Here is a 23,485-nt window from a genome sequence, read left to right as displayed (position 1 = left end):
GACGTGCACTTGAACACGAAATGCTTGTCTTATGTTCATATATGTAATGGGTACATGCAACACTAGTATCTATATTTGTGTCATACTTGTACATTTGTCATTGCCATTCACCGTATAGATGTTAGGTTTAATAAGGGTGCTTAGATGCATCCATATTTAAAACGCAACACGCTCATTGGCTACGGATGTGCGCTTGTACATGAGGCATAACGCTACTGCCACCAAAATTTTCCTGGTGCTGTTGGCTATGTTGACTTCCAGTTATTTTGACTTGGTAAGATGCATGGGTGGATTGTGGCATTCCTTCTGTAAGCATGCATAATGCATGTGTTGCCACTTTGATGTTTTATTATTAAGATCAGACATGGTCAGTGCAGGTATGTTAGTATTCAAATAATTAATTTCTGTTATATTTGAACTTTTTATTGTAAAAGCACTTTATATTCACTGTTCACCAACAACTATGTTCTGCTTTTTGTAGCCTCAGCAGGCTAGGCTTGAAAATGAAGCAGCAAGTTTTGAAACTGTTCGCCTAATATAAATGCTGCAACTGTTGTCAGAATCGTTAATAAATGCTTTAAGGGACTCGAGGAATGTTCTGCTCTGCTGTTTAACATGATGACTGCCACAAGGCTATGGGCACATGCAGCAGAGCCTTACAGCTGATGCCATTGTGCCCAGTGGCGGCCACATGCTCCACTCTGTTTAATACAGCATATAGTGCAATACTGCGCTTTATTATATACTTCTTGGTTGAGTCACCACCTGTGTACACTAAATCAGACACAATATCTTGTTCAACTTTTCTTTTTCTTTTTTTTTTTGTTTTGTTGCAACTTTACCTTCAACTAGGTTATTACGAGGCATGTTTTTTAAGTAAGTACCGTTTTGAAATATAAAAAAGGCGTGCTAAGATAGCTCAATAATTTTATTTTTACATGAAAGCCTATACCTTAATCTACGCACTGACACCATTACAGTCTGATTCTTCCTTGTTTACATTGTGTACTGAGTGTTAAAATGCCTCCGATAATCGTGAGTCCCGGCGACTGTGAAGTATGGGCTGTTATAAGATTTCTTAGTGCTAAAGGAAATTCATTGTGAGATCTGTGCAGTTTACAGAGAAAACATTATGAGTGATGGAAAGGTAAGAAAGTGGGTGAGAGCATTTAAAGATAGCCGCACAAATGTGCATAATGAAGAACAGAGTGGGTGTACTTTGGTCGTTAATGAAAGTTTGGTGCAGGAAGTGGACAATAAGGTGAGAGGAAACAGACGCTTTACGATTTCCTCCCTGCGGGATGACTTTCCTAATGTTTCTCGTAGTGTTTTGTATGGCATTGTGACCAAGCACTAGAATTACCAAAAATTTTGACAGATGTGCACAAAACCAAACATTTAGACAGTGCATTGACTTTCCTTGAGTGCTACCACAACGACGGTGATGATTTCTTAAGCCAAATTATTACAGGCGATGAAACATGGGTGGCCTACGTAACACCAGAATCAAAGCAACAGTTCATGGAAGTTGAGCAAGGGCATCGTTTTGCTGCAAGACAATGCCCGTCCACATGTGGTGAATCAGACCAAAGATCTCATCACATCTTTTCGATGAGAAACACTAGGTCATCCTCCGTACAGCCCGATCTTGCGCCCAGTGACTACCATCTGTTCCTGCACTTGGAGAAACACCTGGGCGGTCAGTGTCTTCAAGACGATGACAAAGTCAAAACAGTGGTGTGGTGATACAATGGTTAACAAGTCAGGCAGCAGATTCCTATGAGGAGGGTATTCAAAAACTGGTACAACGTTATGACAAGTGTCTCAATATTGGCGGAAATTATGTAGAAAAGTAGATTAAGGTACAGGCTTTCATGTAAAAATAAAATTATTGAGATATCTTAGCACATCTTTTTTTTTTAATTTCAAAATGGTACTTACTTAAAAAACACGCCTCGTATTACTGATTCTTGGAAAATTTCAACATCACTCTAAATCCACAATAAAAGTGACTGCTGTTTCATATTTTGGTATCAACAGTGACATTTTCCTATCATATAGTACATGCGTAAGAGGTTTTAGTTCAAATGGTTCCCAAACTGTTAACTAGTGGGATGGTACGACTTGGTAAATGTCAAAAAATGAATCGTTTCACCGATGAATTACTAAGGCTGTTGGAAATATCAAATTTTGATGTCCGTGATCCAGCATTATCAGAGTTTTCTGAAATAGAAGATGAGATTGTGGATACAAATGATAGCAACAGCAGTGACTGTGGTGATGGTGATGGAGTGCAAGAAATCTCTACGACATAGAACTGTGAGAAGCTGCAATTGCAACCAAGGCTAAACTGACAATATCTCACCAACCCAAGATAACATTTATGGGCCCTGTTCATCCACTGTGTATGTTTCATAAAAAGGTTGCAACTGACTGATTGTATTACAAATACGTCATCCAAAGATAGACTGTACCAAACAGAGTGGATCTTGTGTCCACCAGTAGGCACACAGCATCAGGCATGAGGCTCTGGTGTGTCTACCTGTGGCATTGTGGCAGTGAATGTGTCAATGCACATGGAGTAGTGTTCTTTAGCTGGCTTATTTTGGAAAGGACGCTGGTTTATTTAAGAATATCCTGTAAATTTTCATATTTCAAATATTACTGACTTACCTTAAATTCTTTTTGCTCCTTTGCTGTGGGTTTCCATAATACTCCAATTACATCTCCACCATAAGTATCATGAAAGAAGAGGGCATATTCACCATAATTTTGCTGTTGGAATTAAAAATTATTTTCACTTTTTGTAAAATATTATAACAGGATAAAACAATTAAATGTGCTACTCTCATAACAGTTATCATCTGTAAGTTCCTAGTTTCACCAAATATAAAGTAGGAATAAAAATGCAAACATTTGTGTTAACAAGTCTGAAATTACCTCTCCTCTTGGATACATCATTGCTTTACCTTGCATGGTTTGACAATAAGAGGACACCCTCCAATTCACTTACATGATACCCACTTTACTAACAAAATTGTTAAAACAGAAAAGATCTTACATTTTTAATTTGTTTTACATGATGCAGACGTGTTTCACAGCCATACAGCTAAGCCCCAGCCAGACAACTGCACTCTGCAATTCAGTGTTGTCGATTTTTGTACCAAAGCAAATGGGAAGTCCAGGATGGAATAATAGCATTATGGAAAGGACAAAGTGCTACCCACTACATAGAGGAGGCACTGAATCACAGACACGTTGTGCCTGTCTGCAACTCAACACCTCCTCTACATGGTGAGTAGGATTCTATCCTTCCCATATTGTTATCTGAACCAAAAGTGTAACATATGACCATCCAAAAGTTAAAAGTGCTGCCAAGCATTAAAAGTAAAATTACATGAACACTGGCTAATTCTGAGTCACACTGCCATACAATGTATTCTCTCAGTTTTGCGGCATCCTTAGCAGTGCATTTTAGTCACTCATTCAGTGCCACTTATTGAAGTTTGCATCCTGGTGACAATTCTTCAGCACTCATCATTTTTATGTGTGTTGGTTTTCTGATGCTATCTATTTTGAGAGCTTTATCAATACCCCATACTCCGGCTCCACCCCCTTTCTTTCCCTCACAGTTCTCTCCTTCTCTCTCATTAATTAACTACTTAATTAATTCATTTGTTAACCATATTCTACAGATCACATCATGGAGAACTTTCAATGGCATAGTATCGCTGTGAGGAAATGTAATTGATTCCGAAAATAACTTAAGAGTAATCCTATCAAGTCAACACAATGTTTTTAATATTCTGCAAGGAACACCATCAAAGCCAACAGAATTACTAATTTTTAGCAGCATGATGAATCCTGTAATTTGCTTATGCCATCTTCAAATGCGACATGGATGAGGAGCTGATCCAAGTTTGTGACATCAGAACATGGACTTACATGTTGTGCATTTTCAAGTATGAAAGCCAGAATCAGATCAATCCGATATTTGCTTTAGATTGCTTTTACATCGGAAGCCATACTGGATTATGTCTCTTGCAGTTTAAGCCTGTATGTGGTGGGTTTTATATCATAAGTTAAGTGCTATTATTATACCCGCCCATGCATCAGCTATTTCCAGAACAATGCCTACGCCCTACGGGTTTGCCTGCACTTGGCCCACAGGTGTTCCTTCGGCAGAGATTCTTTAAAAATATCACATGAGCATTGTGTGTTGCAGAAATGGTATCATTTACAGACAATATGTTTACACACCAGTTGTTCCAGGTGCCACCAGGGGGGCAGCAGCCACATTCCCGAGCAGCATGCGCACCAACAAACAGCAGCAGTGCCGTCATGAGACCAGTTTCCATACACAGGTCACATGCTTGTCAAACTCCCTTGGATATTCTTCTGCCTGCTTGATATTTAAGGTACAGTATGATCCTCAGCAGGTAGCAGCACTTCATCGCTCACTCAGTTCTGGACTAGGAGCTGGCTGCACCTCACAGTCCGTCAGTCAGAATTTCACTGATACCAGCTCCAAGGTTCATGTCTACACCACTGTGCGCATCATGCTGAGTCGCCACTGTACTGCTTCTCACATCATGCCATCTCTGTGTTGAGCTGTTTCTGCACCATGCTGTCACTGCTTTGAGACGTCTCCACATTGAGCTGTCTCTGTGCCAGACCATCCTCGCATCAAGGCATCATAACAGGACTCACTACACCACACTGTCACCCCAAAACATCGCCCTGCACTGCTCTACAGACACTGTTCTAACATCCATCAAGGACTGCTATATCATCGGACTTGCTTATGTTACTCAGTGAACGCAGACGATCTAAGCTGTTATCCAGAAACATATGTGCTTTTAATAAAGGTATACACAGGTGCAACTATGAAAGTCCTCAGTTGTTGCACACTGTCCTTGCCACCTTGCAAGAACATAAAAGCTCTAAATGAATTCTGTTTAAAAGCACTGGTACATTGAGAAGGAAAGTCTTTCCTTCTCATCCCGTACAGTAAGTCTTCCCAAACCCGTGGTTCTGGGTGACTTTCCCAAAATCTACCCCTTTTCCTAGACCTCTCCAGCCCTTTTCCTTCACTCCTGTTCCTTCCCCTTCAACCTTCTGCCTGAAGAAAGAGCCACTGGCTCTGATAGCTTGCCAGTTACAACTGTCTTTACGTGAGTGTTCTGCTGCTGCCTGGTGAGTAGATTTTTTAACTATCCATTTAAATAATTTTGAAAGTAATGCCTGTTGGTTGTGCATGCAATGTTTGCACAGATGTAATCACTGAATTTGGAGATCATTGATTTGAATGTCTCAGCGTTCCTGCAAGAGCTATTTTATGGGGGCTTAATTTCGTTTGATACAGTATTTTTCTTACAGTCTTGGTTAATGCTGTTCTTTCTTATTGCTTTTTACTCACTTTCCCACTTTTTTTATTATCTGAGTGTATTGCACCTGTTTCACTTTTTAAAAAACAGACTGGATGATTTTGGAGTATTAGAGATGGTAGAAGTCCATTTCCCAAACCTCATTAGTCCTTTTCCTTCATTCCTTTTCCTTCCCCTTCTACTCTTCTGCCAGAAGGAGCCAGTGGCTCTAAAAGCCTGCACTTTTCCTTAATCTTTATATGTGTGTCCTCCTGGTATCGCTTGGTAAGTAGTTTTTTTTAGCTATCAAGTTACATTATATTTTCAAAAATTCTTTATATTCAGTGCTATATTAGACTGTATGACTTTACAGTGCTGGTGGTAATGGAATTTCAGCTCTCAAGTACAGACCTCCCTTTTCATAGCACAAGATGCTTTAATCCCAGGAACTATCCCTTTAGTGGTTTCTGTTCAATTTCACCCATTTTGTTCTCTTCAATTCATTGTGGCTTTCTGTTTCTGTTACCATGTCTTGTTCCAACTTTTCTCCTGTGCTACTTAATTCATGTTTCCCTCTAATGCTCTAATGTGTTTATTTTCCCAATCTATTCTCTTAGTAGCTCTGGTGTATCAACCACCAAACATGTGTGAATTTTAACTAGTACACAGGGTTTCTCAAACCTTTTGGGTCAAATTGAAACAGGCGATAGTGGGTCCTCAACTGATTACATAAAGGTAGGAAACCAATGATTGGAAATGCATATATATTGTGTTATGGACATACAAAGCATACATGTACACTGCATAACAAAAATATAGCCGATAGTAACCATTCAAAGCAGCAACTGCCAGTCTCAATGTATGTATTGAAACAGTGCATGCAGTTCTGCCACACTCTCACAAAGATCCTGGGTGTCTGATGTACACTGGAACGGGCAGCAACAACTTAGTTCATAGCATATGTGTCATGTGACAACCAATGCATCGCACCAGCACATTAAGCTGTGCTGTGTGCATGCCACTATCCCTGATGTCAGTTGTCCATTGCACCAGACAGCTCGTGATGTGTTACTGTGTACAGTGCAAGATGCATAGTCAAAGATGAAATGTTTCTCGTCAGGAGAGTTGGCAGACATGCATTTAATGTAAGGACCAGTAGGATGTAGTGCCCTTAAAGCAGCACGAATGTACAGAAAATGGTAAAGCAGCATGAATAATAGAGAATGATTTCCCAAAAGGTATCATTCTCATTGGAAGAATTTTACTTTCCTGAATACCAACTTACAAGAGATGGGGTCATTCTCGTCACAGGGAACCAGCCAAGGTTCCCGCCAAAGACATGTCTGAACACCAGGCTTTGAGGAGATGGTGCTCAATCATGTGGCCAACACCCAGCAATAAGCCCCAGTCAACTTGCTCGTGAAATGTGCACTTTGAAGGACACAGTGTGGAGAGTACTGGTGGAACAGGTACTACACCCCTATCATAACGAATGTGTCCAAGCAATGGGACTAACAGATTTTGAGCACCGTGTTCACTTCTGTCAAATCGATTATCCACTGCAGTGCCGAACTTACTACAGTTTCTATTGTTCATGGATGAGGCTTCATTCACCCACAATCGTATTTTCAACAGCCATGTCTGGAATCAGGACAACCGCCACAGCACCCACATTGGTGGCCACCAGCAATGATTTTCTTGCAACATATGGGGGACATTGTCTAAGATCACCGTAACACAGCCTTATCTGCTGCCTCCCCATCTGACTTGTCTGCATTACCTGGTGTTCCTGCAATATGTACTGCCACAGTTCTTGGAGACTGTAACCCTTGTTGTCCATAAAAAAATGTGGTTTCAACACAATAGTGCACCAGCCCACTTCAATATTAATGTCTGTGAGCACCCTCATCTTTGGATTGGAACAGGTGGTCCTGTCCTATATTCCAAGGCCAGTGCGGATGCCAGATCTCATGCCTCTGAACTTTTTTCCCCGGGGTCACATCAAGACATTGGTGTATAAACCCCATAGGAATGAATGAAGGTTGCTTGCTAGGATCCAAGTTGCCTGTCTTCTGGTACAACAGAGATCTCTGAGATAGTGTGACAGAACATCTAGTGCACTGGAACTTCATGTGCTGTTGCCATATATGCACTAAGACTGGCAGTTATCTGTCTGAACAATTACTGTTCATGTTGTTGTTATGCAGTGTATGCTGTGTAAGTCCACAATAAATATGTTTCACACCATTGGTTACCTATCTTACATAATTAGTTGTGAACCCACTATCACCTGTTTCAATTTGACCCAAACTGTGTGACACCCCCTGTATAATAAAATGAAACGTGCACTTTTTGGTTTGCATCTGCATTTCTTCAACTTTTCCCTTTCTACATTCCTACAAGAACCTCAAAGCTTAACCTTGCTCATGAGTCTCCTCACATGTAATGATCAGACTTAATATATTTACACATAAATTTTGAAAGAATAAGTTTATTAAAACAATCCTATCGTAAACACCTATGCCTATGAACATCTACAATAGAAATTTTAAAGTGTATGCAATTTTGAAGTGTATGCAAGTTCAGTGTATTATTATACAAGATTTTCCAGTATGCCTACCTCATACGAGGGATGTACCAAAAGTAAGGTTCCAAAGGAGCTACAGCCTCAAGGGAAGGTGCTATGCTAAATATGACAACAGTGCCATGCGCGGACGCGGGATTGAACCGTCGTCCTCCCGAATGCGAGTCCAGTGTCTATCCACTGCGCCACCTCGCTCGGTCATCGGCAGCTGACTGAGGTTCATAGTGAAGAGTGCATGCCCATTCAGCACATCAGCAAATGGTGCAGGGCTTTGCTGAGGGTTGCACAGAAGTTCAAGATGAAGAATGGAATGGAAGACCACCAGTTTCGGATGCAATTGTCCAGAAGATCAACAGTGAGCTGCTCAAAGATCTGAGGGTCACTGTCCGTGAACTTGTTGAACGCATTCCTGAAACGTCTCATGGCACAATTGAAAGAACTTATAACAGAAACGTTGGGTCCTCCGGATTCTGACTGACGGACACAAGGAGCAACGCCTTGACTGTGCCTGCAAGTTTCTTCGACAGTATGACGGGGGAGGCAGCAAGGAGAAGTTGTTGGACTCTATCATCACAGGAGATGAAACGTGGGTGTTTCATTACACCCCCAAAACAAAACAACAATCTCGTCAGTGGCGTTCAAATAAATGCAGTCAGCAGGAAAGGTCATGGCGACTGTATTTTGAGATTGGAAGGGGGTACTCCTCATCAATTTCATGCAACCTGGGATGACTCCAACAGATATTGTGAAACATTGACCATACTCTGGCGAGCAATCCGGAATCGCCGGAAAGGACGACTGACGGAGGGAGTAGTGCTTCTTCACGACAACACTCGACCCCACGTCGCTCGTCAAACACAGGAGCTTTTGAAGAAATCTGGGTGAACTGTTGTGGCCCAGCCCCTGTACAGCCCGGACTTAGCCCGCAGCGATTATCACCTCTTCCCCAAGCTAAAGGAACAATTAGGTGGCAAACGTTTCAAGAGCGATGATGAAGTCTGAGCAGGGTTCACAGGTTTCCTCAACGGATTGACGGGAGACTTCTTCGACATAGGGATACAAAAGCTGGGGCACCGTCTTCAAAAGTGCATCGAAAAAAATGGAGACTACGTTGAAAAATAGACAAAAGTGTACGCTTTTCAATGATATATAAATTAATAACAATAAACAATGTTTTCTATTTTTAAAACATATGGGAACCTCACTTTTGCTACAACCCTCGTATTATTATTCTGAGTTATAGTGTGCGCAAAATAAAACTGGTCTGGAAAATATTTAGAATAAGACAGACATGATATTGACCCCTGTTAATGACCATCACAGAAGATGCTGGAAATGACAGTCACTGATATTGATGCAATGCTGTTCTTGACTTGTAGCAGCTCTACCTAATGGATGGCAGCAATAGCATTTTCAATGTTTTGCTGTAACTCTTTCAGTGTGTGAAAATTATTTGAGTACATCTGACCCTTCAATTTGGCTCTCAGGAAAAAAAACTCCAGGGAAAGAGATCAGGCGATCAAGGTAGGCAGGAGATTGCACTGTCTCTGCTCATTGTCCTCTCCTCACGGAATGCCTCGTATACTCGTCACAAGGTTACCAAGGCATTGCATGCTCTTGTTAGACCTTCTTTTGAGTTGATCCACATGCAGATTAATGATCATGAACAGTTTCTGGACATAATGGTCAGCATTTTAACAGTTATGATGTGGAAACTGGGTAATGGGCACCAAACACCAATCTTGAGATTATGCAATGGCTCTTCAAAGTAAAGAGGGGGATCTTCTGATCCATAATGGTGCATGTTCCGTGAGTTCACATACAAGCTAGACCAGGCCTAAACTGAAGAAATGAAAAACTGAGGATCGAAAAGTACTGATGTCAGCTCACTAAAAAACCACCAGCAGAATCCAATACATGAAAATTCAGCTGGATACTTTAAAATTCATGCGCAAAAGTAAATTTGTAAGGATACACATGAAAGTTCTTCTTCATAACGTTTCAACATGATGACCTCTTAATTCACATTTGCACAGGTAAATGGCATTGAGGTTTTGTCGCATTTTTATTGACGCTTTCCTTCATTCGGGAAATTTTTCTGATGTTCTAATTCTTTTCAGATGGTTACAGGTTATATTTGCCAGGTCCATTTCATCCCATTTTGTCACTAAGTTTTCCATTGAAGACTTTGCCAGAGGTTTTGCACAAAGAAGCTTGCACACATTTTCCACAAATTGTGATTCGCATAACATGTGACAATGAACACGTGCTGTTCTATCATGAACACCATTTTGTGTTGCATTGGTCACTAAACACATCTTCTCCTCTCACTCACTCAAACATAATGACAAAGCAAAGTACTCTGAATAGAGCATGCAGGAGATGCGCATATGCAGACATATGAAAGTAAGCAATGGTATATCAAATTCACAGTTTCCAGCATTTTCTCTGATGGGCAATTTTCCTGTTCACTGACAAGTGTCAATTCTACATCAGCCTTATAAAAAATTTATGTGCCACTTTTATTTTGCCCGTCTTTTTTAAGTTTATTCTAGTAAGTAATATGGATCACAAATCACTTCCTCCTAAAATTTAGTGAATCATGATTACTTACTCGCAATTCCCTTAAATAGCACTGAACTGGATCAAATCCAACAATGGGGATTTTTTCTGGTTGTTGTGGTTTATATGGTGGAAGTTTTGAAGGTTCCTTGTCAACTTTAGCTTGCAACGATTCACTTCTTCGTGAAATTAATGATGGATGTAAGTATATGACAACATCATAAAAATCTAATGCTGGAGAAAATAGTGCCTGTAATAAATAAATATAAAATAAATAAATAAAAGGAAATTACAAATAAATCTTTTTAAAACAAAATATTGACTCACATTTATTTCATAAGCTTTGTAACAAGCTGATATGTTACCTGGTAATGAAGAGAAAAAGTAGATAATTGCTCTTCTATAACTTTCAGTGCTTCCACTGCAAGGGAAGTGACATGTACAAGTACTGCTAGGGATGGAGCTTCTTTAGTCCATACTGAATGCACAGTGTCACCTGGTGTAGCAATAAAGAGTGGTGGAAGAGACTTGCGAGCATTGTGGAAATGTTTATCAACTGAAGTCACGGTCTCATCTGCAATAATAATAATAATAATAATAATAATAATAATAATAATAATAGTAATAATAATAATAACAATAAATTAAACACTGCAAAGAGACATGATATACCACACAGCAATGTTAAATAAATACAAAAAAATCATGAGGCCACATTCATAAATGGGAAGTTACTGAATGTGTTGGCCAGATAAAGTAACTCTTGTCTGAAACAGAGAGTATTAGTTCTTACAATGATTTTTATAAAACTTAACAGGTTATTCTGAGTAATCAGAAGTGATTTAATCTTCAAAAAGAATTCACTAATAAATATCGGGTGCCACTGTTTTCTTTAAAAGAATAGTCCACGTGTCAACACAGGCCAAAAAATGTTCTTCATGGTGGCCACAAAGAGTAAAGCAATATTTATCAAAGATGGGAAGGGAGTGAAGAAGGGTGGGAAGATTATGGTATACATACACAAAACAAGGAATGTTTGGCTGCACAAACATACAGATATGACAAAAAACTGGATGATCACGTAAATGATTTTCAAAGCCTGCCGGAATGCATGAATCTTGCTTGATCTCAGCTGATATGTGGCATTGCTACGAATACAAACATTAGAATTGCTGTACTGCAATGCCACTCCCCTCTTGCCAGTCAATAAGTGATTCCAGCACCCTTATAAAGCTCATGCTTTCAGTGATGTATTCACCTCGCAATTTTATCGCTAGCCATAACATACCACTGTGTCTTCGTTTAAATTCCACTACATCTTGGTTTCTTTCTTAGTTTGCTTGCAGAATTTGTTAGTTATAATGCTGTCTCCAGTATTCATTTCCTCCATTATTACTGTTGTTATTGTTGTTGTCATCGTACTGACAGCCCCAAGTTGGTTGGCCAGCCTCAGTGGATTCCCCGAGTTGTCCCCAATCTTTTGGCAAATCCTGGTCATAATAAATGGCAACATGATATATGGTCAGGCGATCACTCTTCCTGCTTTCGACTTCACTATTGCTCCTAGGCTGCCTTCATTTGGACTTTGTGGGCCCTTTTCTGGGCTCTAGTGGTTAATAGTTGTGGATGCTTATTCTAATTATCCATATGTGGTCAGCATGGCATCCATCATAATGGACATGACAATTAAAGTGCTCCTCCACATTCTGGCCATTGAAGGACTTTCCCGAACCACTATATCAGCCAATGGTCTCCAACTGATAGTGACAGCTCTTACATCATTTCTGCACCTTCAATACCACAAAAAACCTTTTCAGTCCACCATTTCACCTATCCTCCAATGACAAAGTTGAATGTATGGTACATACATTTAAGCACCAAATATTGAAGCTGTTGGTAACCACCATCACCAAAGCATTGCTCAAGACATTCCTCCGTATACAACCACTCCCATAAATGATCACGGCCCAGCAGAGCTCCTCCATGGGAGACAATCTCAAACTCAACTCGATCTCCTGGCCCCACAGCCCTGGGAATCCAGGGCCCAGAAATATTCACTGGGCTCAGCAGCATGAGCATACTCATACATGGCAAACAACACAAGGATACCAGCTTTAGTGGTTACCACTGATGGCTGGTGCCTTACGTCTGATGAGACGTGCCAGAGAGGGGTTTGGAGTACTGGCATACCAGCCAACTCAGTCTGTGCCAACTGGCTGCACTGCTGCTCATGATGCACCCTGACATAAAAAGCTCGCCCTTGCAGAACACCAGCAGTGGTTTCCATGGACACAGGCATGGAGGTGGAGGACTCCACACAGCCTCTGCAACCACAGTCACTGATGCCCACATCGCTGCATCCAAGCATGATTCCGAATGCTCCCAATTCCTCATACTAACCAGCAGGCTTAAGTACCAGGGCACCAATTGTGCTCCCAGTTCACCTTCTGAAGCATTATCCAAGGTGCTTCTGGCCCTTTATGCTTGGCAAAATCATTTCAATTGATTAAACATTTTCCAGTCACAAAGTTCTTTAGCTTCTGGAATTTTCCAGAGGGTAGCAAATCCCATAAATATGCCACATTTTTCAACAATTCCTATGGTTCCCAAGTGCCAAACACGACATCCACAGTAATAATTCAGCATGCAAAACTTTTTTTTTAACAATCAACAAATGTAGCAAACCTCTAGAAGAAGCTGTTTTCATGACTAATTTCTTATCTAAACTGTACTATATTCTTTCCTGAACTATGCCTGCAGCATAATCTATTTAATAAACATTTAATCATCCTTCAGTTAATGTTGTGTACTTCCCTTATGTTTATATCTATGGTTATGATTTTGGGGTGTTCTCCACATAGATCATTTTCAACCAAAGTTTAAGTATGTTTGTATTAAGTTACCAATCTGAAAATCAAGGAGAAAACTCCTTATAAATCATCACCAAATAAGGATGAATTTCTGTTGCCAATTAGTGACACACACTATCCACTCAGTTCTGTCATTATTTAACACTCATTTTGGCACTGCTGCTGAAATACACATCTCCACTTCTCCCATCTACCAGTACCTCTCTATCCCCTCTTTGACCCAAACATCTCCCTTCTCCCAGTTGCCATCATCACTTCCTATCCAACGTATTCATTTTCCTGGGCAACCACATGTAAACACTGTCACCCAACTCTGGGGTGTGAATTTTCATTATCGTAATAAAAAAATTAGGTTATAAACAACAATAAAGATTAATGAATGGTTTGCACTCACTGAGCCTGGAGTCACAACTGAGCCAGCAGCATTACAAATAAAATAGCACTTCATTTCAGAGGAAAAAAAAGAATATTTTTATGAATTCCAGTACACTAACCCCTATTCATAGTCTGAGTCTGACTGACTAGTTGAACACTTTGTAAACAATCAAATCTTTTCATATAGTCCTGGTTTCTCCACTTTTCTCTTTACACAATTAGGATGGAGCTCAATATTTGTAATCCAGATATTTACTAGTACTGTTAAAATTCTTACATTTTACAACTATGAATGTTTCATTCCATTTTACTGATGAGATCTTCACAGGAAAGAGAATACATATAAACATTTTTTGTGCCACATCCCAAGATGTTTGATTTAAAAAAAACATATATTAAACTCTTACTGTACACAGCGTTTTTAACTCTAGCTGCAGAGAAGTGACAGGTAATCAACTGAATAAAATTACAGAAAATTTTCCATGTAGAGTTAATTTTAATGTACAGTTAATTTTTGTAAGGCAAAAAACTTCAACTTACTGTCGAGTTCATTATTTATGTTGACAATCAATGGCTCCATGTGCCAATCAGTGTATGCAAGTCTATGAAGAAAACGGAAAAAAGCACATTGTGGTTGTTGAGGTGGCTGATACGGCCCAGGAGATGAATACAGTGATGCAACAATTAGTTCTACAGCCATAGCAGGCATATGACTATCATCAAGCATCTGTGAAGATAGCCACCGTTTTGCCAAACACGTTGTTGGTCCATATGATGGATACTCCTGATGCAAACTGCAACAGCAGAATACTGTATAATCTTGGTCCACAAAAACAAATAAAAGAGAAAATGATAATAGTGTTATGTATTCTAGAACATAAAATAAAGTAGAAACTAAGAATACAAGCACAAGTCTGCCCTACAAGGATAAAGATCACTAATGGCATCTTCATGTGATGTGTTTAGTAACAGACTGTCTGTAATCTGCATTTGTTTTCTTTACAAGATACTTATTTTACTATATATCATTACTCCCTGGTATTTGCATGGCAAAAATGGCTTCAACTATGACTAGCCGTGTAGTGAAATGCTACTACACTTTTAATGTCATGACAGTCACAACATAGATTCTCTACACATAAGTTGTCAGTACTCCTCTTAATGCTATCAAATAAAGATCTGGCAGCGAAATTCTGAATTCAAATTCTTGCTAGGACAGGCTAGATGCCAATAGTGGCAGTGTATTTAAAGTTGTAAACTACTCAACAATATCTAGTGACTTTATTACAGATCCTATTGTAAAATAAACTAGGTAAAGAATAGTGTAAAAGGTGGGTCACATGTGGTAATCAGATGTTACAGTATACCACCTGCCTTCATAGCTGTAGTGACAGGGATTCAAGTGAGACTAACTGAATGTTTTATCTGGAAGACACTTCAAGCAGTTAGTTATAGAACCAAAAGTCTTGAACTTCTTGAACCAGTTAATGAAGAGCAGAGTATCGGTGATCATGTTACTGTTGTTGCAGGTGTTCCAAGGAATGTTAAAGGTGAGAAGAATATGTTTGTTACGTAAGAGTAACAAAAAAAAAAAAAAAAAAAAATTAAAGAATATCATAGCAGTCAACATCATATATTTAACTCCAGAGCCGAAAATATAAAGCATAACAAATCACTGCACAAAATGCTTTAGACCAGTAAGAGATGGTACAACCCACAATACTAGAAAAGTTCTGAGAAACAAAAATCTTCATCACAGATTTGGGTTAAAGTCTTGTTGATAAAAGCAGAATGAAGCCAAACTCAGTATGAAGAGGCAATGTGAGAAGTGTTCAATTAACTCAAAAGTAAAATTTTGCTAACCAATCTTGACTAAAAAACTTAGTAATTTTTAACCTTACCTAATACCAGTAAGTGGATTAAAATCATCTATTTGGTCACTCTGTGACCACACTGGCACCAAAATGGAAGATGACAGAAAGAAAGCCGAAATAGCGAATTTTGTCTTCTGAAGACTGTAATTTGGCTTCCTCTTTCAACCATCACACAAATCAATAGATGGCAGTTACTGAATTAAGTGACTGCAGAATAATAAATAAATTAAAATTATCAATAATATAAGGGCACTGATGAGATACGTGTGAGATTCTACACAGGGTACACGAAACACATTGCTCCCCTTCTAACAGTAGCTTATTGTATGTCACTACAGCAATGAATGGTAGCTAATGATTCGATACAATTGCATCTCATTCTTGTTTTTAAGAAAAATCATTCAAGTGATAAACATGATTATAGGCATGTATCGCTGACATAAATCTGTTGCAGAACTATAGAACACATTTTATAGTCTCACATTATGATCTGTATGGAGAACGAAAAAAATCACCTCTTTAAAAATTGACATGGATTCCACAAAAAAAATTGTTGTGAAACTCAGCTCGTCCTGTTTGTGCACAAGATCCAGCGTGCATCAGTCAATGGCATCCCAGTTAATGGCAATGGCATCCCAGTTAATGCGGTGGTCCTTGACTTCTGGAATGCACTTGATACAGCTATATGTTGTCATTTAACAAACAAAGTATGAGTTTACCTTGTATTGAACCAGATTTGTGACTGGATTCAGGACTTATTAGCAGACAGAACTCAACAATCATTCGTAATAGGGCAAAACTGACACGTAAGAAAGTAATTCGGAGAGTACCCCGTGGGACTGTTACTGGGTTGTTACAGTTTATAAAGTATATTCAGAAACTCCATCTGGCTGTCCATGTGGATTACACTGTTGCTTATAAGCAGGCTGTAAGACCAAAAGGCTGCAGTGAAATGCAGTAAGACCTGCAGAGGCTCAGCGATTGGTACGGGGGCTGGCAGTTGACCTTACATATAAATTATTGTAATGCATTGTGGACAAATACGCAGATAAACCCGTCGCTTTTAAACTGCACTTCTGGTGCTAAATCACTGTTTACAGTAAAAACTGTAAAATATCTAACAGCAAGCATCCACAGTGACTTGTATTAGAATGACACAAAATCTAGGTGTGTGTGTGTGTGTGTGTGTGTGTGTGTGTGTGTGTGTGTGTGTGTGTGAGGGGGGGAGGGGGGGGGGGAAGAAAGCCAAAGTTCTTCACTGGGAGAATCTTCAGAAAACGTAATTCACCAATGAAATTAATGGTTTACGTAATACTTGTTTGACCCATTCTGAGTACTGCCTGTCAGTCTTGGATTAACAGAAAAGACATAAAAGGTATAACAAAGGGTAGCATCTTTCATCACGATCTCATTTAGCATGAGTAAGATTATTAAGAAATATCCAGTTGCAGATGCTACAAGACAAGCATCATGGAGAAGTTTACTGTTAAAAGTCTGAGAATGTATGTTCCCAGAAGAGTCAGGCAATATATTACTTCCATCTACACATGTTTCGTGAACTGACCAAATGAAGAAAATCAAGAGAAATGTGAGCTCATATGAAGGCTCATTGAAAGTAGTTTCTCCTGTGCACCATTTGAGGTTGAAACAGGTAAGTGGGGAAATAGTGATACCAGACGAACCCTCTGCCACACACTGAAAGATGGTTGGTTGGTTGGTTTTGGGGAAGGAGACCAAACAGCGAGGTCATCGGTCTCATCGGATTAGGGAAGGACGGGGAAGGAAGTCGGCCGTGCCCTTTGAAAGGAACCATCCCGGCATTTGCCTGGAGCGATTTAGGGAAAGCACGGAAAACCTAAATCAGGATGGACGACTGTAAGATGGCTTGTGAACTATAAGTTTAGGAGGAGATACAGATGTAGATGGGTACACAAAATTAAAAAAAAAAAAAAAAGACCCTACTGATTTATGGATACTGTAGTTACCTTCAGAAGTTCTGAGCCACTAGAGCCATACCCACATTTAAAATACATCATCATGAACTTGTAACAACACTAGCCACAGTCTTCTTGTAAAAATAGCAAATAAAGTGAAACACTTTTACACTTTTCAGGGAACTTCATAAAAAATTGTGTAAATTTTGGGAAATTATGTTTCAAGCATATACTTGATTTTTATTATTAACCAACATATTTGATGAAAAATCCAGGATTTAGTTTTTCTCCAATTACTTCTGGTGAATTTTTTGCTATCTGGTTTTCAAATTCATAGAAACATTCGAAAGTTTTTTTTTTTTTTTTTTTTTTTTTTTTTTTTTTTTTTTTTTTTTTTTTTTTTTTTTTTTTTTTTTTCCGGGCGCACAACTTCAGTGGTCATTAGCGCCCTAAGTTTTGATGTGTGCTGCAAAAATTTAGCATAAGTCTGAAAGTAATTATGAGACCTGGACAAATGTTACATACAACCATACATATATATGACATCTGTAACGTCTCTTAGCAAAAGACATATTATGTAATAAAGAGAAAACATTGTGTGTCATGTTTTGTTCTTGTATGGAATTATGAACAGATTTTTTTTTTTTTTATTTAGATAATATCTGTGTCGGCGAGTACTGAAACCGCCACAGACGATACTTATTAAATATCAAACAAAGATGAGAATATGTGACTAGTATAAATAGTACAGAATGAACATTAATTTCTCTGTCGTCTTCTTGGAGTTACGTGAGTAGGATAGCCTGTGATGTTATATTGCACGCTAGCGTAGCATTCTTTTGTCAAGATTGTGAGAGGCACGCCATTAGACATAGCCTTGGAAAGGTGTGTAATTAATTGATTTGTTTAAATGTTTGGAATGGAGTTACTTATTGAAACCTTGCATTGTGATTTGTAATAAGCTTGCCTGCTATTTTATCCCATCCATTTAAGACATTTTCAGTTATTTAAATATTATTCGTGGTGCAGAGCTGCGCTACGAACGAACGAGCCGCTGCCGCGGCACATTCAAACTGCATTATATGAAATCTATCATACCGCAAAGAAGCGGGCAGGTAATAGTGAAGTAAAATTATTTCTTTCAGCTTTCGGAATTGCAGAGCAGAGCAGCAGATTTTATGATGTGTTTTACAGGTTGACACGGGCTGCTGATAATATATTACTAACAGTGTAAAAAGATAATTTACCTTCATAACATAAAAGAAATCTTGCTGTGCGTAGTTCTGGTCTGGCAAACCTAATAGTAAAAACATCTTTTTTCTCCGAAAATAGTCTCATGTTCTCGTGTTAGTCGTGGTACTTATTGGTGTTTTACTGTTAACAAAAATCCACTGCAAAATTTTGACGTTGAACAATCATTGCGTACTGTAACATCACTATGGATAACAAAGTAATTTTCATTAACCTTTTCAATAACTATAAAGTAAGGAAGATACGTTGAACTTTATAGTGAGTTACAGTAACGAAAAAATGTTCCTTTAATAGAAAGCCACACCCAGAAGAATAAGAACATAATATATTTTGTTTTGTTGAAAATTAATGATCGAAAGAAAGTCACAGCACAGCATCACTAAAAGGTATTTTGGGGCTCTTTTCATAGTAACATATTTAATTTCATATATTAGTTGTTACGCGAGTAATAATAAAACAAAGCAAATAATAATAGTAGCCAGCGAAACATCAAACTGCAGACAAGAAGTATATTTAACCTGCAGTAGCAGTGACACTTCCTATTGCAAGTAGTTGCCTGGGTAGAGGTGGGGACTGGGTAGGGAAGGCCACACGAGTCAAGGCGTGGGTAGCAGGATAAAATGGTTCAAATGGCTCTAAGCACTATGGGACTTAACATCAGAGGTCATAAGTCTCCTAGACTTAGAACTACTTAAACCTAACCAACCTAAGGACATCACACACATCCATGCCCAAGACAGGATTCGAACCTGCGACCGTAACAGCAGCGCGGTTCCGGACTGAAGCGCCTAGAACTGTTCGGTCACAGAGGCCGGCTGGTAGCAGGATAGTGTGGGGCCTTATACTAGTGTTAACAGTTTCCTATTACATGTTTCTGTGTGCAACACCCAATCCTCTATAGGTAGGTGAATGTTTTTTCCCTTATTTTATGGAAAACTATCAATACAATTTTCCAGATTGTTTTTGCCTGGCCAAATGTAAAAACAATAACCACTGCATTAATGTTGGGAATTTGGAGAAATTAAGTTAACTGCACAATTACATGCATAATACCGGTATTAATACAAGCCATTCAAGTGTTAAAATTTATGCCCGATTTCATCTATAAATGAGAAAAAGAGTAAATTTTGAGTCCACTTCGCACATCGCATATTGACAAAATCTTAACTCTTTGCCCTCTGTCACAAAACTTGGACGGTTTCAAAGCTTAACGTGGCATCCTACAAAGTTCGTCATGAAGTTATATGTACATAGATACATAACATCATCATGAAATATAATGTAGGGCACAATACAGAATGGAATTTGCAGTTAAATTTTAGCTGTGTTGTTAGGTCCTTTTCCAACCCGTGCCTCGAAAACCAGGACGTATTCCGAAAGAAGTGCCAAAGGTTTGTGACAAATATGATTTTATTAAAATTGCTTAGTCTTTTCTTTTAGTTCCAACCTACGAACCACTTAGGAAAACACTGCTGTACATATTCCATAAAAAGCAATATGCCATACACCACTTTATAACATCTCCCTGCAAATCAAAGTTAAAGTTTATTTCTTTTTTTACAAAATAATATTTCAACAACTCCCACGTACTTCACAAAGAGGTGCCACACCTGAAATGGTTTGAAAGAAGTACGTATATTATCCGGAAGACGTACTACCATAGCTGTGTTTACCATTGCCAAATTTTCTTACATTAGGAATATTACTGAAGTTTTATCCCAACCCAACACCTTGTTCAATAACTCAACTATAAACAATACCACACAGTATCCAGAATGAGATTTTCACTCTGCAGCGGAGTGTGCGCTGATATGAAACTTCCTGGCAGATTAAAACTGTGTGCCCGACCGAGACTCAAACTCGGGACCTTTGCCTTTCGCGGGCAAGTGCTCTACCAACTGAGCTACCGAAGCACGACTCACGCCCGGTACTCACAGCTTTACTTCTGCCAGTACCTCGTCTCCTACCTTCCAAACTTTACAGAAGCTCTCCTGCGAAACATGCAGAACTAGCACTCCTGAAAGAAAGGATATTGCGGAGACACGGCTTAGCCACAGCCTGGGGGATGTTTCCAGAATGAGATTTTCACTCTGCAGCGGAGTGTGCGCTGATATGAAACTTCCTGGCAGATTAAAACTGTGTGCCCGACCGAGTTCGAGTCTCAGATAATACACCAACTTGGACACAGATTGTTGTTGTTGTTGTTGTGGTCTTCAGTCCTGAGACTGGTTTGATGCAGCTCTCCACGCTACTCTATCCTGTGCAAGCTTTTTCATCTCCCAGTACCTAATGCAACCTACATCCTTCTGAATCTGCTTAGTGTATTCATCTCTTGGTCTCCCTCTACGAGTTTTACCCTCCACGCTGCCCTCCAATACTAAATTGGTGATCCCTTGATGCCTTAGAACATGTCCTACCAACCGATCCCTTCTTCTGGTCAAGTTGTGCCACAAACTTCTCTTCTCCCCAATCCTATTCAATACTTCCTCATTAGTTATGTGATCTACCCATCTAATCTTCAGCATTCTTCTGTAGCACCACATTTCGAAAGCTTCTATTCTCTTCTTGTCCAAACTATTTATCGTCCATGTTTCACTTCCATACATGGCTACACTCCATACAAATACTTTCAGAAATGACTTCCTGACACTTAAATCAATACTGGATGTTAACAAATTTCTCTTCTTCAGAAACGCTTTCCTTGCCATTGCCAGCCTACATTTTATATCCTCTCTACTTCGACCATCATCAGTTATTTTGCTCCCCAAATAGCAAAACTCCTTTACTACTTTAGGTGCCTCATTTCCTAATCTAATTCCCTCAGCATCACCCGACTTAATTAGACTACATTCCATTATCCTTGTTTTGCTTTTGTTGATGTTCATCTTATATCCTCCTTTCAAGACACTGTCCATTCCATTCAACTGCTCTTCCAAGTCCTTTGCTGTCTCTGACAGAATTACAATGTCATCGGCGAACCTCAAAGTTTTTATTTCTTCTCCATGAATTTTAATACCTACTCCGAATTTTTCTTTTGTTTCCTTTACTGCTTGCTCAATATACAGATTGAACAACATCGGGGAGAGGCTACAACCCTGTCTTACTCCCTTCCCAACCACTGCTTCCCTTTCATGTCCCTCGACTCTTATAACTGCCATCTGGTTTCTGTACAAATTGTAAATAGCCTTTCGCTCCCTGTATTTTACCCCTGCCACCTTTAGAATTTGAAAGAGAGTATTCCAGTCAAAAGCTTTCTCTAAGTCTACAAATGCTAGAAACGTAGGTTTGCCTTTCCTTAATCTTTCTTCTAAGATAAGTCGTAAGGTCAGTATTGCCTCACGTGTTCCGGTGTTTCTACGGAATCCAAACGTACCCACTGTGTTAGGTGGATGTGAAGTCATACAGTGGATGTAGGAAGGGCTCAGCAAAGTAAGGAACTGACCTATTCTGAGAACATGAATTTTGTTGTACTTGACTAAAGTGTTTTATTTAATAAATGAGTTGAGTCTTGGTGACACTTTACCTGGCCTATTTCAATAGCTATTCATGCATTCAAACATATTTATTGCTTTTCACTCATAAAATTTTGAATGAGTACCATAAACTATATGGGCTGGAGAAATAAGAATGGCAGTAAGTTGCACAGAGTCAAGGAAGTGCACCTTCTTGGTAACATTTTGAAACTAGTCTGACTCCGAGTTACATTAAACAACCATATTTATTATTTTAGTCATGTGCCACTTATGCTGGAAATTCCGAGTAGAGCAACTGACAATCAAAATGTTTATGGCAACAAGTCTTTACTAGCTACTGCACTGCAGGAAGCCTTACATGCTCTTTTTTCAAATAATTGAATTACGTTACAGAAATCCTACAATTTATGGCAGAACAGCAATCGTGATCTGAGTTGGCCCTTTTCCCTTGCAGTAAATTTGGCAAATGGAAAAAAATGATAAATCCAAAGGTTAAAAGTGCAATCCTCATTTAGTACTAATGTCTTTTCCTCTAGATTATTGATACATTCATCTCTGGCAGTGTATATTGAATATGTGTTAAGTACGAGGTGCACTGTAGTTTTGAATTTATGTTTAACTGCAAGTTGTCTTATAACTGTCCGGGTAGTTAAGTTCATGTCAGATTAAGCCATGGCCATACCACATGAGAAAGAGAGAGAGAGAGACAGAGAGAGAAAGAGAGAGAGGGTGGGGGGGATCCTATTTTTTGCCACAAAAAATCATGGAGCCAACTGATGATTAAATTCCAGGTCTCTAGTTTGTACGGAAGAGAAATACTAAAGCACAACATAACAAAACTAATAACACACAATTATCTAAAGCTGTAACAGAAACCTATACAAGTGTTATTTGTACCTTAGATATCATAGTTCTTATCGAGTCAAAAAAACTTACAATTCCAAAGTGTTTTGTATGAATAAATTAAAAAGATTACTCTTAATATACATTACCCATGCAATGCACTTGTCAATTTTGGTGAGTGAACAACTTTCTTTTCAAGTGCTAACGACTGTGGAGTGTCTCTGTACTTTCTTACTCCAAGTGGTGTGGTCATTTCTTTTAACAATGCTATTTCTCTAGTGCAAGCTATACGAAGTCTAAACACAAAACCATCCTGGAAAAAAATTAAAGACACATTATTGAAGTTATGTGAA

At 39.0% G+C, this 23,485-nt stretch overlaps 1 protein-coding gene across 1 annotated transcript in view; it reads right to left on the bottom strand.

Annotated features, from left to right (window-relative positions):
- The window catches only part of LOC124622323 (nucleolar protein 6), a 136,827-nt gene that overhangs the window by 4,542 nt on the left and 108,800 nt on the right, over positions 1-23,485 (bottom strand). The window contains exons 16-20 of the mRNA XM_047147998.1: positions 23,282-23,445; positions 14,298-14,551; positions 10,878-11,086; positions 10,565-10,762; positions 2,674-2,775 (exon numbers count right to left, since the gene is read on the bottom strand). Of these exons, the coding sequence (XP_047003954.1) occupies positions 2,674-2,775; positions 10,565-10,762; positions 10,878-11,086; positions 14,298-14,551; positions 23,282-23,445 (927 nt within the window). The remainder of the gene's footprint in view (positions 1-2,673; positions 2,776-10,564; positions 10,763-10,877; positions 11,087-14,297; positions 14,552-23,281; positions 23,446-23,485) is intronic.

This window comes from Schistocerca americana, chromosome 7 (assembly GCF_021461395.2).
Source record: "Schistocerca americana isolate TAMUIC-IGC-003095 chromosome 7, iqSchAmer2.1, whole genome shotgun sequence".
Classification (NCBI taxonomy): Eukaryota; Metazoa; Arthropoda; class Insecta; order Orthoptera; family Acrididae; genus Schistocerca; species Schistocerca americana.
This window is presented reverse-complemented; position numbering and strand designations above follow the sequence as displayed.